At 49.1% G+C, this 17,281-nt stretch overlaps 1 protein-coding gene across 5 annotated transcripts in view; it reads right to left on the minus strand.

Moving 5' to 3' along the window:
• Positions 1–656: 656 nt before the first annotated feature.
• Positions 657–17,281, minus strand: part of PPP4R1 (protein phosphatase 4 regulatory subunit 1) — a 689,584-nt gene continuing 672,959 nt past the window's right edge. For all 5 annotated transcript variants that reach the window (XM_078688139.1, XM_078688143.1, XM_078688140.1 and 2 more), the window contains one exon: positions 657–1,736. In XM_078688139.1, coding sequence (XP_078544265.1) covers positions 1,573–1,736 — 164 coding nt within the window. In that variant the 3' untranslated portion in view covers positions 657–1,572. The remainder of the gene's footprint in view (positions 1,737–17,281) is intronic.

Raw genomic sequence — 17,281 nt, forward strand, 5'->3', positions numbered from 1 at the left:
TGGTGGAATCTGTTTACCGCCAACGAGAGCTTTAACAAGTCTCAGCTTAGCCATGTCCACTTTCTTTTCTATGCAAATTCCAAATAAGCATCCCTTTTGATTCAGAAGTAACTTTCTTAAATGTGCTATCACTAATCAAAGCATACATGTTTTCATTCGTCATTACTTAATGCTATTTCATCACCTCCAAGTCCGTAAGTGTGAATCTTTTCTCTGATCAGCCAATAAATTATTAATTCACCTACATTAACAATACCAAAACATTTGATCTGTTGTATAGGGTCATTAAAGCTTATAAAATGTTAAGGAAAGAGACATGCAGGAAACGTGTACGACACCTGAATTTGCCTACCCTTATTTTTCCTTGCAGATTGCAATGTATTGTTTTATCCACAACACATCTGATTAGTATAATTGAAATAAAAAAAATGGAGCGATGCTTAAAACATAACACACCCGTGTTACTTTTGCAAACACAGCAAATTATGACAATTTACATTTCAATCGTTGCACAATTTTCTCCCCAGCAACCCTCAAAATATAGATCTCTATAAAATGTCACAATGCACACTGACAATGGCCACTGATGCCTCAATCTCCTCACGCAGATGATCAAGGCCATTTATACACACATACACCAACAAGCATGGGAAAAGTTTATTGAATCTCATTAATAAATTTTATTTGGACAAGTAGAACTTGGTTCCCAGTAGAGCTTTTAACAGCATGATTAAAGACTGCAACACTCCCCAAGAGTGGTCACAGATATGTACAGTATAAGAAAAAAGAAAGATGCACTTCAGAGCTGATCACAATCAAGTTAAAAATACCTGACTTTTCAAAGTACATGTGCTAATACATTTCCTTCAGGTCATGACCAGCATGAAAACAATTAGGACACAGGTACTCACAGCAAAGTTGCTCACTAACATGTACAGCAATATGCTGTATTTAATGTTTAAAACCAGATCCTAGTGTAGTGTTAGCAATGAGCCCTTATGATAAATCCATATTCCTACAACCTACCGACCCCCATACTTGCACCTCGGATATTGCCCGCATTTAAGGATGGGACAATTTCAATTTGAAGCAAGTGAAAACAAACATCTCCACTTGCCTAAAATCCTTTTACAGTTAATACTGGTAGTCTCCTCATTTGCACTTGTTCTTCGCCATGGTAACTTAAAACTATATATAGATTTTAAACTGTCCGCACCCCCTACGATCCAAAAAATACCCTAAAAAGTTGTGTCCGTTGGAGAGAATAATGATGCAGGCCTTCGGAAGCAACTCCCTTTGAAGATTGAAAACACTCCTCCGTCAAGAATTCATGGTTTCTACAGTTCAGGAAGACAGAAGATTTAAGGCTTCAGCGGCAAAAATAATCCTCTGAGTGTTTTAATTGTTCTTATAAAGTCTTATTCACAAAGTTTTATTACAGTTTTCAAAGCCCTTGTTTGCCAGGCGTCCACACTCCTCCCTCTTGTCGCAGGTTGTGCACTCTTCCTACGAAGACCAATTCACGACGCGCATTCAAAGAAAGATGGTGTAACAGCAACAGTTAACCATGCCTTAATATGTAGAAGAGGCAGTGCTCATAGTGTCGTCTGCAATTCTGGTTGTGGCAGGGTGGATACTCGCAAAATATTTCACGTCATTGTCCTGATCCATCTGCAAAGCCATGATGGTTTGTTCCACAGCTTCCTGATGAGAGTTCGCAGAGTTCAGGAAGCAGTCTAAAAAAACAAAAGTTTATAAAGACAAAACTTCAGTACAAATATTAAAGGTAAAATTGCAGCTGTCAGCAGAGAAAACCCACAATGTTCTACTCTTCCAGAAGGAACACCAGGCCTCCTTACAAACAAGCATTTGCAATGCAATAGGTCTCGCATTTACGCGACAATGGCTTTTATATACGTTTTTAAAAAACAAAACAAATACAAGGCATATAGCTCAAACTCGCGTAAATGCGAGACCTATTGCATTGCAAATGCTTGCTTTTCATTTGTAGAGCAGGAAAGGGGCCTGAGCATACCAATCAATTTAGGATATTTAATATTGCAACTCTGTTATTGGTACTTCTAGTGCACCCTTTCACCTCATTATCTACCAGCTTACCCCTCTCTTGTCTAAGTGAGCTCTGCTTTCTCTAGTTGGAGATTGGGCCTTGTGGATCTAGGGTTGTACCACTGGCTGGTCTTTAGTGTGGCTGGCATGCACCTGCACTAGGCCCAGGCCCTTGCAGTGGTCCAGGTGTGCAGGTAGTAAGTGGCCCCAATCTCTGGACAAAGACATTATGCCTCCTTCCACTGGCTCTCATTTCTCACACAAAAAGAACAACTTGTGCCTCAGCTGGGAAAACAACTTATTTTCATAAAAAGAAAAACATTAAGCAGTCCTGCACCCACAACCCCTTCTTCTGTCTTCTATGCAGCCTCTGAGGATTCTTTAGGTCTGGGGTGCAGTTTAAGGCCAAAAATGGGACGTGTATCACAAAGTGTTATTCTCTAGTTTGTCTCCTCTTACCTCTCCTCCATGCATGGCTTTGTCCCTGCCTCAGGTTTCTGTAGCAGCCTAAATCAAGCATTTGCAATGCAATAGGTCTCGCATTATTAAAGTTTGAGCTATTGGCATTGCTAATAATAATGCAACACCAATAGCTCAAACATTCGCTCGAACTTTAATAATGCGAGACCTATTGCATTGCAAATGCTTGTTTGCCCACTGGCAGTGCCACGTTCGCACATGCCTTGCTGTTCCTTGCCCTGACCCTCGCAGTCTCCCTTCCTTAGCTTCTGCCTGATTTATTAAGGGAAGTGTCACTGAAAGTTGGAAAACATTTGGCGAAGACAGAGTAGTCTCCACTGTGGCCAAATTGAATGTCCTCCCATATTTAAATTGGACGGGCAGATTTCATATTGGTGGTATGTCATTGCAAAGGAGTATAAATGCCACTATTACATAAATCGGGCCCTTCGTTTTCTCACAGATGCTCTAAGAACAACAGGTATGCTCAGACAGTGGTCCCGTGCTCACTGTGTGTAGGACTCAAACTTTACCTCACTTGTGAGGTCAAAATAGTCTGAAACTAGGTAGCATCCCCCTCTGGAGGGGACCTGGCCTGGTAGTTTAGGAGCGACGACCCTCTTGAAGCAGCACAATTCTGACTTGCATATGGCTAGTCTCTGTGTGGAGTAGTCTAGGGTAAAAAAATGATGGGCTGGAATCATTGTGTTGGCTGGTACCGCACTAGATACATTTCCTTCTACGCACCATGTGCTGGACCCAGAGATTGAAATTTCCCTCTGCAGCCAAAAACAAAGTTCTGTATAAAGCGCCCTCAGTGGCGTAGGTAGACCTTTGGCTGCCCGTGGCGGCCCCAGTGTTTGCAGGCCTGCGACGGCTGCAGGTAAAAGCGGGGCTGCTGGCGATCCCTTGTGATGGCCACAGGTAGGAGAAGGGGTGGGGTTCTGGCAATCCCTGCATTTGCCATGACGGCCACAGGTGAGAGCGGCCAGCGCCCCCAAAATTTGTGCCGCTCGGGGCAGCCCACCCCCTGCTACGCCATTGAGCGCACTGAATGCTCCTCGGGCAAGGTCACACTATTATTGCTAAAATGTTGTAATGAATAAAGCAATTAGCACAAGATAACACAATGTCGCTAAGTTAGCATTGGCATGCATTGATATGTTGGACAGTTTAGACCACATCTTTTCGCCAGAGACGTTTTAAGGCATGGGCAAAGTGGGCTCTGGCCCAGGGCCCCAGACTTTCAGGTGGGCCCTGATAGAGCCAGCTCTGTCCTTGCACTGATGATCTTGAATAATGCTTAAACAGATGGTTTTAAATTTTTCTTGAATTTATTTTTTATGTGATTGAAGTGTGAGAGTCTATTACTAACATTTTGCAGCAAAATGTGGTATTTGTTTTATGCAAGACCCATAAAAAAGTTTTTCTATCAAAACAGGACCTCACCTATGAGAAATGGGAGAGCGTCACAGAGATTACTTACAGTAATGTCAGTGCACTGCTGCTGTGGTACAATGTTGAAAACACACTTCACTGTTCCTGAATATTAGATGGAAACACATTTCGAATTTGGTCGAGTGTGCATGTACACTCTCAGCGACCTGGCCAAAGAGGGAATGAGAGGTTAAACTAAATCACAAGTTCAAACCAGTTCTGAACAGGGCCCACCAAAACTTTAGATGACCCTGCTTTCATCTGCTGCTAGGGCCTAGGAGTCACTTCTCACACGTAAATGTGGGTATTCAACATTCTCACGCCTCCTTGTGCGAGACGTCAAACAACACAAGATGTTAGCCTGTGGATGAAAAAGTCCCAGCGTGACGGTGTCGCATTTCCTGTTTGCTTTCAGTGAGTCATGGCGGTGGAGTGGCCGAGCTCGTTTGGCTCAGAATGGGCGACAATGCAGCCCTCGAGGTGGCGACAGCTCCGTATGAGGAGTTCACGTCCTTCACTCTGCCCGGTCAGAGGGCGCGTGTGCCCGCTAATGCCTCGCCGGGAAACTGGCAGTGATCGCTCGCATCGTGCTTCCACAAAGCCCTTGGGATCCCCTCTGTCCCCCGCGTCACGCCCACATTGTCTGCCGTTGACGCCTGATGTTTATCATATGCGAGTGAAGGTAAAAGAGCTCAGCGGGTTTATGCACCCGTTGTGCAGATCTGTGCTTCACCTGTAAGACACCGGTTCGAATCCAACCACCAGATAGCGCTCCTGTCGAAGGAGCGGACCGCACATATTCATAAATGCCTTAGCGCACTGACTTTAATGCATTTAAAGTAACTCCAAATGAATATTCCGGTTTTGGTGGCAGGGTGTTTTGATCTATTTATTTATGCATGCTTTTTTTTTTTTATATAGCGCGTACTTTACCAGGTGTGTGCAGGAATCGGTCCATGGGATGTGTGTGTGATGGACGAGATCTGCCCCTGGTGAGTGTAGTAGCAGACCCTGACCGGTGTGTGCTGCTCACAGATCTCTGCCATAGGTGTTCAGTGACAGCCCCTGGGGCTGCGCGTGCAGCCCTGTATGGAGGATGCCGCAGCTCGTTCAAAAGTGGTATTTGCAGCTGGGGTACTTACATGTGTGCAGAAACGAGTCCCTGTGTGGTGTGTAAGTAAGGTGTTTTGTATGCTGTGCGGATCCTCTGGGGCCTCTCTGCAGTGCGGGGCCTCCAGCTGCGTGAAGTTTGTAGCATCCGTTGTCTATTAGGGTGGTGTCCGCAGCAGCCGAGATCTATCCCATGTGGGTGGTTGGTGTGTGCATCCCAGGTATTTATTTCTTCTTGGTATGTTCAGCAAGGAGTTCCTGCGCGGTGTGCGCAGGCACCTGTGTGGCGTGAGCAACTGTGGTGTCTGTTCTGTCTGATGGTGTCTGTGACTCAGTGGCAGGGTATTTTGGGGCGATATCTATGCGCAGATGTAAGTCCTTCTGTTTACGCATGCACAGCGCACACCTCTGCGCGATGTGAGAAGCAGCCGGTACCTGGATGGTGTGCGCAACGGGATAAGGCTGTGTGGTAAGTTAAACAGAGTTTTCCTGTGTGGGGTGTCCAGTGCGTAAACACAAGTAGGGTTTGACCAATAGGTGTGAGTCTGTCTGTGGGATGAAAGCAACAGGTGTCGGTGTGTCACTGGTGTGTGACTGTGCAACAGGGTATGCCCATGTGTATGTGTGCAGCAGAGTCCCTGTCTGGTGCGTGCAGTGTGGTGCTTGCACAGCGCAAACATTTGCGCAGATACCGTGAGGTGTGTGCAGCAATGTATGCCTGTGTGCATGTATGTTGCGTGGTGCCGCCGCGCGCTGCAGGAGGAGGGCGAGGTGGCCTTCCTGTCCCCCGCCGAGGCCGCCTTCATCGCGGAGCACGCCATGGAGCGGGGCGAGGGCCCGGGGGCCAAGGAGGAGGGGGGGGGGGCGACGCCCTGAGGGCACCCACTACACCATGAACAACTCGGAGAAGGGCAGCGAGCAGGCGCTGCTGCACCGCTACGGGGCGGACGAGAAGCCCTACCTGAAGGACAAGTCCTCCACCACAGTCTACTTCCAGGGCGACAAGGCCAACAGCCAGCGGGAGATCGTCCGGCGCTGCATCCAGAGGACCACCCAGGTACTGCTGCTCTCATGCGTACGGGCATTTGCGCACTGCGCGCACCAGACGACACAACAACATATATACACACGGGCATACTTTGGTGCACACACTACCCAGGTACTGCTGCTCTCACGATGTGCAGGCGTTTGCGCGGGCCTTCTTCTCCAGGCCACATGATCCGGCTCAGCTCATGAGACGCGCAGTCTGCTCAGGTACAGTCTGGTGTTACAGAGACTCTGTCCTCTTGGGCACCACTCCAGGGTGCTGCAGCGGCTTTGAAGCCAGCAGATTGCTCTTTGTAATCTTTCTATTTTTGAACACATTTTATTCGGTTTTAAGGTATTTATACTTGTCGTACAGTATATGCTTTGATAAGTATATGTTCAACCATAGGGATACTTGATTTTATATATCCAATCTTGCAGCTCGTACAGATATGGCTAGGATAGAAACATGCCATTGTGTCTTTACAGCTATTACTGTCTATCAATTAGTACATACATGTGTAAGGATTCACTTTTTAAACGAGCAACGTGCTCAACTCCAATCCCCCTACCCCTTGCAAACACATATTAAACAAGAGTAGTTAAGGTATCACCGCTGCCTGCCCGAAAACCGGAGGTTTGGTAGCGTCACGCTTATTGTGGGCCGGGACTTCCGCCTTCTGCGGGAAGCCTGCGCCCACGGAGTGCGTGGCCGAGAGGAGCAGTGGTGATGTGGGGCTCCCATGCCTGAGGGAGAGCCCCGCGGTGGCTGCAGACGTAAGGAGGAGCAGAAGTGGCGGCTGAGGCCGCCGATGCAAGTGCAGGGCTCCCATGAGTGAAGGAAGCCTCGCATGTGCCAGGTGATGCGGAGGAGATTACACCAGCGCAGCGACAAAAGAGCGCAGTGAGTTTTTGTGTGTGTGTGTGTGGCGTCTGTGTGGCGTGTGTGTGGTGTGCGTGCTCGCTATTGCAGGAGGCTTACTTGCAAGCGGGACAGGAGATGTGCACAGTGCGTGGCTGTACATGCGCGTACACCAGCTGAAATCGCTGGAAAGCTCTGCGCGTGCCCATCTCCTGTCCCACTTCCAAGGCAAGTCCCTAACAATAGAGCTCGCTGGAGACAGCGCTTTAGCGCTGCTTACGCCAGGCTCGACTTAAAAATGGCTTGCCATGAGTAATAATCAGAGAATAGACAAACACAAAAGCTCTTCATTAGAGGGTGTCCGGGTTCATTTATTTTTGAGTTGTCTACCTATCGACTTGGTGCTGAGGGACGACAATAGGCTTTACAGGTGTAAATAAAGATTTCTGCTGGATACTTCTAACCTTAAGATTATCACCAGACTGGATTCTGAAGTGAATTCAGCATAGCTACGGTGCACCATTAGGTGGAGTCGTGTGGTTCCACACAGACTCAATTCTGCTCCGAAAATGATGGCTGCAGCCACATACAAGCGCCAACCAATCTCGCAGACGTCAATCCCATTAATTCTGCATCTTTATACACGGATCTGGAGCAAACTCTTAACTTTTTCTCATCGGTTTCTAACTTTTTCTCAAAATAATTTTACCAGTGTGCAAGGAAAATGTACTTACCTATAACTACAGGGTTTAAATAAACCATGTAGGGACTGTCACAAACAGAGGTCTGTAACAGATCCCCCACGAGGTGCATAGCTGGTGCTTGGATTCGAGCCTCTTATCAAAGGTTTAGTGAAGAGTGTGCCTTTGTGCAACCAAACGCGATTTGTGAGCCTGGAGCCAGGCTACGCATTGGCCAAACAGGATCGGTGGACCTGTTGCTGGAGAGATGTGTCTTGGCGCTGTGAGTAAGCAAAGCCTCAGGCAATGCCACAAAAGGGGCAAAACTGTTCGGGATACTGCCTTGCAGGCGTGGAGAGATTGAGGGAGGGCACTGTGGCTCTGCTTTATTTGTATCCCTTACCAAATAAGAGAGACCCATCAAAATCCCTGAGTGAAGCATGGAAGTCCCCCAATAGATGGCAAACTATCAGTGAAACCTCAAATTGGAGCAGTAATTTGATCCTTTTTAAATATTCGTTATCAGGTAACATTTAGGAACCATCGGAATAATTTAGCTGCAACAACCCTAAATCCCAAAATGCCCAGGAGGAGAGAAAACAAACGTGTCTGATCACTGATGATAGACACTCTGAGTAGGTCAATCAATCAACCCATACCTTCTGGTGCTTACACAAATCTCTCTGCAGCGGTGGCATAATCCATCCACCAGGCCCATTCAATAAATGGCAAGGCTAGTCTTGAGCATATGTGTCAGGCAATGTCTTTTTTGCAATGACGAGGCCCCAGCCCAACCAGACGTCTGGTACGATAATCCCCCTCTCCCTCCCCAATGCATCCATGGGAGGACAAGATTTGGACCCAGAGGGACTGTTTCGCTTATAATCTCGGGAAAGGTAGTGCAGATTCGCTCCCAGTATGCTTGCATAATCGAGCATTCCCAGACCATGTAGAAATAGGTGCCCGTTGTGCGTCGGCATCGCCATCATCGTGGTTTTAGGGCGTGCCTCATCCTGTGTGTGAGGGACTGTAGTATACACGTAGATCCTGTTTTCTAAAGAATGATCTGTTTCTCACACAGGATGCTGTGAAAAGGGCCTTAGCTGCATTCAGATTGGGTCAAGCGACATCAAAATATATTAGCCTCTTGAAAACTCTGCTCCACAGGCTGCAGGCTATCCAGATTCAAGCAGCCAGACTGATTTACAAACTGCCCAGGAACTCTTGCATTACTACTTAGAATTGGATTCCAAATATGCTGTTTTACTTTTGATGCTCTTTCTGGAGAGGGGACTCAGTTTCTACCAAGAAGGCTTAACAAGCACAGCCCATTTTGGAGCTTTGCTCTTTTTCATCCAATTTACTATTATGAGAATTGGGAAAAAGGAATGGGTGGGTTCAGTTTTTCGGTTCAGGCTTCCTCAATCAGGACCTCCTTGCCCTTATTTTGGAGTTCTTAACTTTAACAACTCTTTCCTATCTCTTTCTAATCTTCCTCTAGTCTTGGCAACTTTTCAAATACTTGGCACTTAGGGTAGACAGGGTTGTTGGAGTATTATTAGGGTGAGTGGTTGGCTTACATCGGTTGCCAGCTTTCCAGAGCACTGCTAGATTCCCCTTCTCTTGGTTCTGATGCAGTCATGATTGAGAAACGTCAGCACTTCTTGATATGATCGGTCACTACTGGAAAACAAAGGATTGCTAATGTATGTGTGAGACAAAGACGGATGGTGAAGTCCACATATTTGCCAGTCCCTACCCACTGTTCTTAGCCTAGGCTTCTTTTCCCATGATTACGTCCTTCTCTGTCTTGCACTTCTCAAAGATAGTAGAATAGACAGGCAGTACTCACTCACTGAAGCATTCAGCTTGTGCAATATAAGGGTGTCTTTCACGGTCTTGTGGTTTAATATCAGGCACTGTCAGCTTTGGGGACTAGCAATGCCCCAGCTCTCCTTGCGGGCACTATAAACTAGATCTCAATTTTCAAGCGCTGGTACCTGTGTATGGTGTTTGATTGGAGGGGTGTGGGGGAGGGGGGGAGGAGGGAGGGGAGAGAAGGTGGCTTTGTTATTTGCACATTTCATGAGAGTCGTCTTCTCTTTTGCTCCCCTATTAACTTCCCAGCCCTCTGCAATGTCAGCCATTATGCTACCTAAGGGCAAGAACGTATAGTAGAAAGGCAGTAAAGGGACTGGTCAAGTTGAAGGATGGGCCTCAAATGGAAAGGAGCGTCTCTAGGGAGATGTTATAGGTCCGTGGGTGAATCTGGAGAGGTGCACACTCATAACAATGCAATTGGATACCCCTCATACATGTAACGGCGAGGGGGCATGTTCACAACAATGGTGCCTGTCTGATCTAGTTGAGGGCACGCAAGTAAGAACGCATCCCATGCGGTAATGTAAGCATTCTAACAAACCAGACCTCCTACTTGCGAATAGTTCCCCTCTTGTTATCCGCCTAATTAAGCAGCTCAGACCCCCACCTGTACAAGTCTGGTCAATAAGCTGACTTCTAGCACATAGTTATCTGCCGACTCGCAAGAATCAATGCCAAATCCATAAAACGGTCCGTTGCCTTCCTAGCCACTGCACGTTCATGGAAGACCAACAAGCACACGCTGGGGCTAGGAACGAACCCATTATCAGTAGCTACATTAACCACCTGAAGGACCGTGATACAGAAAGGCACTAGCAATGGATATTCCCATACCATATGAAAGAAGCCTGTATCATCAGCTGCACATCTAGGGCAAGCCGAAGTGGCCACTGGGAACACAGAAGACATGCAATGTTTACCATTGGCTTTGTGGTTTGTAACTCACATTTTCTTGCTTTCTTTTTGCTTTTCACATTTGCTGGCTCTTTGTTTTTGGCTGTCCAACTTGCGTTCATTCCTTCCACTGCCCAAACCCTATTTACTGTGTTCTTCCACCAGTGCTCAATTTCTGTATAGTGGCCTTTAACACCTTGACCGCGGCGCGAATTCCGCCGCAGTGCTGTTGATAAAGTGAGTGGGCGGGGTTCGGGCGGCCACCGGCTGTCCTCCACACACGCCCACTGTGACGTCGGCTGGCCGGGGGCTGTACGACGCATGGAACAGGTTAAACCTTGTTCTTATGTTGTCACATTTTCTGAACAGTCAAAGACAGGTCAATTATAAGGCTCTGTCTTACAAGGGAGGTTTGTGTTTACTTTTCTTTCTCTGACTTCAAAGTGAGAGAATTTGTGTAACAATCATGCTGGCTAATAGGCGTGTGCCTGAGGAAGGCTGTATGTTGCTATTTGTTTTTCTAGCATACAAAAATGTCTAAAGGAACTGTGCAGATATTTCAGATTTTAGAAAAGCACAAATGAAGTACATTTTTGATGACTCTGAAGTGTGGTGGAAACAAATATTTTAGTATGATTAAAACGCCTCAATATGCCAGGTGATGACAATTCCGAAGATTATCGTTTGTTCGCTATATACTTTTATCAGTAAAACTCTACCCCACTCTACTCTGCAACACTGCACTCTACTCTGTACCACTCCATTCTATGCCAGTACACTATGCCACTCCGTCCACTGCAATCTACACTGCACCACACCACTATTCTACACTGCTGCACTCTAAGCCACTACACTATACACCTCTTCACCCAAAACCAATACACTCTACGCCACAAGGAGAGGAGTTGATTACATGTACACTGACTGAGCCTTCTTTATTACAGGGATTTCAACATGGAATAAAAGAAGGACTACAACCTGTACCCCTCTTCCCCTTCTCCACAGCTTTAGGAACTATTGGAAAGACACTGATGAACCCTGATGAAGTTCAACAGAACTTGAACGAAACGTTTTGGCTGGCTACTTTAGTTTGTGAATCTTACATTTTAAAGTTGGATTTAAATAAATGAAAGTTTTCTAAAAAACAGACTTAAGCTTGTTGATTTCTCTCTCTGAGGGTGCACCAATCCATTAATTCCTTCTAAGTATTACTCTAAGCCACTCTACACCATTGCACTCCATGTCACTTTACTCTGCACCACTCTACTTTGCACCACCGCACTCTCCGTCAATGAACTCTATGCCACTCTACACCGCTTTACTCTGCACTACTGCACTCTATGCCACTGCACTTTACTCTGCACCACTCTACTACACTCTATGCCAATGCACTCTACACCTATACTCTGCACCACTCTACTCTATGCCAGTGCACTCTACTAAACACAACTGCACTCTACACCACTGCAGTCTACCCTGCAACATTTAAATCTAGGCAACTTCACTTTACTGCAATACAATCTACTCTATGCCAGTACACTCTAAGCCAATCCACTCCATGCCATTGCGCTCTAAGGCACTGCACTCGACCCAGCACCACTCTACTCTATGCCACTACACTCTACTCTGAAACACTATGCCACCGCAGTCTAAGCCACTCCACTGCACTCAATGTTTCGCCACTCTACACCACTACACTCAATGCCACTCTGTTTTAAACCAATGCACTATGCCAACTACTCTGCATCACTGTACTCCACAACACTATGCAGTCTACGCACCGCACACTACAGCGTTGTGCTACATCACTGCATTCTATTCTACTCTGCACCAATCTAAGACTGCACTCTCCACCACTGCATGCTACGCCATTCTACACCATTGCGCTCTATGTCACTGCACTCCACTCGATTCTACTCTGCACCACTGCACTCTACACCACTGCTCTGTGCACCAATCTAGTCTGTACCATTCATCTATTACCACACTACTGTACTCTGCTCTGCATCACTCCACACCACTCTCATCTATTCTGCACCATTGCACTCTACACCACACCAATACACTGTACAACTCTGCACTTAATGTGGCAGCACTTCACTATGCCATGCAACATTCCACTCTGAAACAATCTACTGTATGACACTGTAATCTACCTTGCCCCACGCTACACCACTGTACTCTACACCTAGTTACTCAAAACTGAGGACTTTATGCTAATTATGCTAGCCACACCCACTGGGAAGGAGGGTCTGCGAGAGGAACCCACCAGCCTGGACATAACAGTGGGTCCCACCGGGGACTAGTCCAACGGACAGGGTGAGGAGCCCCATCCCTCCAGGCAAGGGGTACCCCTACAAGCAGAACACCACCGACCCCAAGGGGGGGTGTGGGAAGAAGAAAGAAGAGGAAGCCCGTTCACACTCAACTGAGGAAATAAGGGCAAGGCAAGGGGAAGCCGAAGCACCCCACGCCCATACAAGGCAACAGAACCTCCACCCACGGCCAAGGCAATGAAGAGGAAGAAGATCAACCTAGAGGCTCCAAGGAGACGAGGGAAAAAGAAGGCAAGCCCCCCCACCTGGAACACACCCCGCGAAGAGTGCAGCTGAGCCCACCACAGCCAGAAGTCAAGAGACCGGACAGAACGGCACCAACAGCAATAAGCAGTCGGATGCAGAAAGAGTAGCCCGGGGCACCCAGGAAAACCGGGCAGGCTGCGCCTGAAAAAGGGAGGAACACAAAATCCATCTCAGCCCCCACGACAGAGAACATGAAGGTGAAGAAGGGCCTGTGCACACCTCAGAGAGGGGCCCGCACTGACGACCCAAAAAGAAGTATAACCAGAGCCACGACGCCAGGCCGCAGACAGACCAGGCGAACAGCGCAGCGACCCCGGAGAAGGACACCCTGGGGCGTCTCAAAGGCTTTCCAAACCAGCAATAAGGGAATTTCACCTGCAACGTACATAAACGCCATGGAGAGCAGAGGCACGAAGGCGACCACAACTCCCCAGCACAGAACAAGCTATAGAACAGCTACCATTACCCCACATAGGGTATGTTATGTCCCAAGACATGGGAACCCTCTTAGGAAGAAACGTCCGCAGCAGAGGACAACAGAAAGAGCTGCGGGTAAAAACCCCAGCGGAATGCTTGTCAAGCGGCCAAAGAGAAAAAAACATAAGGCCTAATCTCAGGGCCAACCTGGTGTAGATAACCCAGAAAAAAAACAAAGTGAAGAAGGGCCGGCCAGCAGCCAACAGTACCACAGTCCCAACAATTGGACTCGAATGCACATGAAGCACACAGATCACACAACTGGGGCGACCCGCCCAAACGAAAGAAGAGCATCCAAAGTCCAGATCAACTCACAGGTCACTGAGGGGGAGAAGGAGGAGGAAGAGGAAGAGGAAGAGGAGGAGGAGGAGGAGGAAGAGGAGGAGGCCGAAACACCGCCAAGAACCTCCGGATGGCCGAGCTTCCCGAAGCCAAGCATGGCAGCGAAGGGCAACCGAAGAAGCCATGGCACGATCAAGCCCCTCCGAGATGTCCAGAGCAGAGTGAAGAATAAAAGCAGCCAGCTCCCGGCCATCCAACGCATGGTGCCACAAATCAACTCCAGCATCCTCCTGAGAAGCAGCAGAGCCAAGAGACTCGACCGAGTCCTACAAGCAAGAGGTGGCCCTAGCAAACACAAAAAGTATTAAGGCCCACAGTGCCGCACTGGTCAAAGCGAACATATTGCGCCCTCAAGAGTCCAGAAAGTGGGCCTCCCCTGATGGTGGAGACAACAACAGCGGCAGGGATGGAAAGGCAGTCCCCAAAAGGGGACTCGAGGCAGAGGGGTGGAGGGAAAGACACACCGGGTCACGCGGTGCTGGAAGGTGCAGGTGCAGAAGGTGTTGGGGCACCGGATCCCCGGTGGCGGGTGCCCCCAAGTCCCCGTCAGAGAAGAATGGAGCGAACCTTTAAAGGGAAGCAGCTGCTCCCTCCCACCAGAGCCCTGGTGGAGAACTTCCAGAAGATGATCCGCAGGGAAATGTAAAGCCGGATCACCCATGCGCAAAATACCCACGGTGGAAACAGCGCGAGCGAAGGCCGCACCTGCCTCCATAGGGCCCCGCAGTGGGGAAAGGAGCTCCTCCGTAGGCGACTGCTTCAAACTAAGGCGGCTGTCTCCTAAGCCAATCGGAGTGAGGAAGGGCGAGGTCTGGAAAGGAGAGAGGGACCGAGGAGTGGGGGACCTGTGGCTCCTCCGGCAAAAACCGCGGCCGTGGCAACGGCGAGGAGCCGTCCTTTGATAAAGTTGGGGGAAAAACCACGACGGGCGGCCAGTCTCCGGCGAGGATGGCACCAGCAGGCACCCAACCTCCGGGGAAGAGGGTGCGTCCAAGGACGAGTCCACGACCCGACGCCTGTCCGGTGCCGTAGAGTTCGCAACCTAAGGCAGGACGTCATCGTCGTCCAGCGTCCAAGAAGACGCCGGACAGGTCTCCTCCACACCACACCGCGCAGGAGACCAGGGCTGGGCCGGAACCGAGGCGGCTAAGGGACGGCTCGGACTCTACCTCTGACGAGGCAGCCGCTTGCGTGGAGGGACGAGAGGGTCACGGGGAGTGACAAGTCAGTGGCGCCACCAAGGCCGACTCGACCTCCAACGAGGCAGCCGCCTGCGTGGAGGGAAGAAAGGGACCTGGGGAGAGACGCAAGGTCCCCCGCCAGCTTCAAACCATGATGGGACGAGGGGAGTCCGCCGACCTGGTGGCGCCGCAGTAGCGGCATCACCGCGGCCTCAGACAAGATCGCTGCCTGTTCATAGGGCCAAGAGGGGCTCAGGGATGCGACCCGAGCCCCGGCGACCTCCCGTGACACCAGAGACACTCCCGCAGGAGTTTGCTGCTAAGCAGAGGCGCCATGGTCCGAAGGAGGGAACCCCGAACGGCTGCACCCCAACGACACCACATCCTCCGAGCCTGGATCCGAGCCAGTCGGCGACGCCACGGAGGGCCCCGCACAACACAAGGGATCTGTCGATGTCCCAGGAGGGAAAGGAGCAGAAGCCAGTAAGGCCTGCAAAGCCGCCGCATAATCCTCCATCTGGGCTCTCGATGCCCCTCACGGGAAACGGTAGATAGGGGGATGATACGCGGGGCCACATCACCCACGGAGAGCCAGCGCCCCTAACAGGCTGGAAACCAGCCCTCGGGGACAAACTGCGACACTTACCAACAGGGGAGCCACGCTCTTGCGGCTTAGGAGAAGGAGGAGGAGGACGACGACTGTGTCGAAAACCTTCCGCAGAAGGTGATCGAAGTAACAAAGCCAATCTAGACATGCAAGCCTAGAGAAGTTTAATCCGGCGCTCCCGCCGCGACTTCGGCTTCAACAGTTAGCACGCCTTGCAATCAGTGGAGTCGTGATCTTCCCCCAAAAACCACATGCAAGTCAGGTGAGGGTCCGTCGCCGACATCAGACGTCCATAAGACTAGCACGTCTTAAAGCCCGAAGGCATCTGCACACTGTTCCCACAAACACGCACAATAGCGAAAGGGAAAGGCCTAAACAGGCCTGGAGCACGAACCGGATGCGCGTTGCATGCGGATAAGGAAAAAACTGACGTAGGCACGCCGAGGTGGGACTTATGTGACCTCGCGGACGTCGCCTGGGCGGAGTCGCGTGATGCCGTCTCTCAAAAAATTTCCGGATACAGTCTCACGCCTGGGGATAATTCTACGTTAAGGAATCTGCGGCTAGTAGTCTCTATCAGATGAGCCTTTTTAATGAGATGAGGGTCTCTTTCAGTAAACCAACAGGCGCCAGACTCTGACAAGTCTACAGCAATAAAAATGGGGGCAGCTCGCCAAATCATGTGAGAGGCTACCATGTTTGCATTCGGCATAAAACGGTAATTTTTTGCTAACCACTGAAAGAGGTGGCCCATGCCAGTGCCAGGAAATCTGCTTGTTGGATGATGTTTTTTAAAAATGCCCATCGCCTTGATGTTAGCCGCATGACCCGCAGATTAAACGTTTGTCAGCGATTGGAGGACTTGATCTCATCATGCTTTGCCCGTTTTACCCTTGTGAATACCTTACACTTTACTGTTGTATACCCGGCATGTGCGGTGGTAGTGATGGCGACAGTAGGAGCAGCTGGTTGAGTGCAATTTGGACTGCAGTTCGGGTGTGCCCGAGCTTGGTTGCATGGTACCCGCATAACACGGAGCGTCTGCCATAGGTGAGGCAGGCATTGGCTCTCTTTTACCAGCAGCGATGGTTGAGTGCAAATGGGTCATGTCCCTCGAAGGATTCTGCAGACAATTATCAGAGCATGTGAACATGGCCAACTGGTGGATTAGCACTGACGATTTTTGATATAGCTACCAGGAAATGGAACAAGGTAGACCCATCATCTCTCTGCCGAGGTAAAAGTTAGCTGATGGCATTTGGTTTGCTCAGTCCGTGCGATGCTTCTCCCCCCGTGCACGAGTGTTGTATTCAATGCACTTAATCTCTCCGCCCATCGCTCCTTGTTTTTGGTGTTTTTTATTTTTTTGGCACAGACATGTTGCCAGAAGCACACACTGTTGGCAAGAGAGAGGAAAAAGCCCGGTTGCAGCACTGGGTTTCCTTTATCTCCTCAGGGTGTTTTATAGTCTTTTCTTCTGATATGTGGTAAGACTGAGTGAACGGTTTATTGCCCTGCATTTGCCTTTTCTTTCCCCAGCCTTTGTAATCAGTACTTGGGTACGCCCTGGACATGCACTAAAACAGCATTTGGAAAGAGCAGGGTTATTGTGGTAGGCCCTTTCAAATTAAGATGAGCAATCCAATTTACAAACATCGTCCAGGCAGGGCACCCTA

This window comes from Lissotriton helveticus, chromosome 4_1 (assembly GCF_964261635.1).
Source record: "Lissotriton helveticus chromosome 4_1, aLisHel1.1, whole genome shotgun sequence".
Taxonomy (NCBI): domain Eukaryota; kingdom Metazoa; phylum Chordata; class Amphibia; order Caudata; family Salamandridae; genus Lissotriton; species Lissotriton helveticus.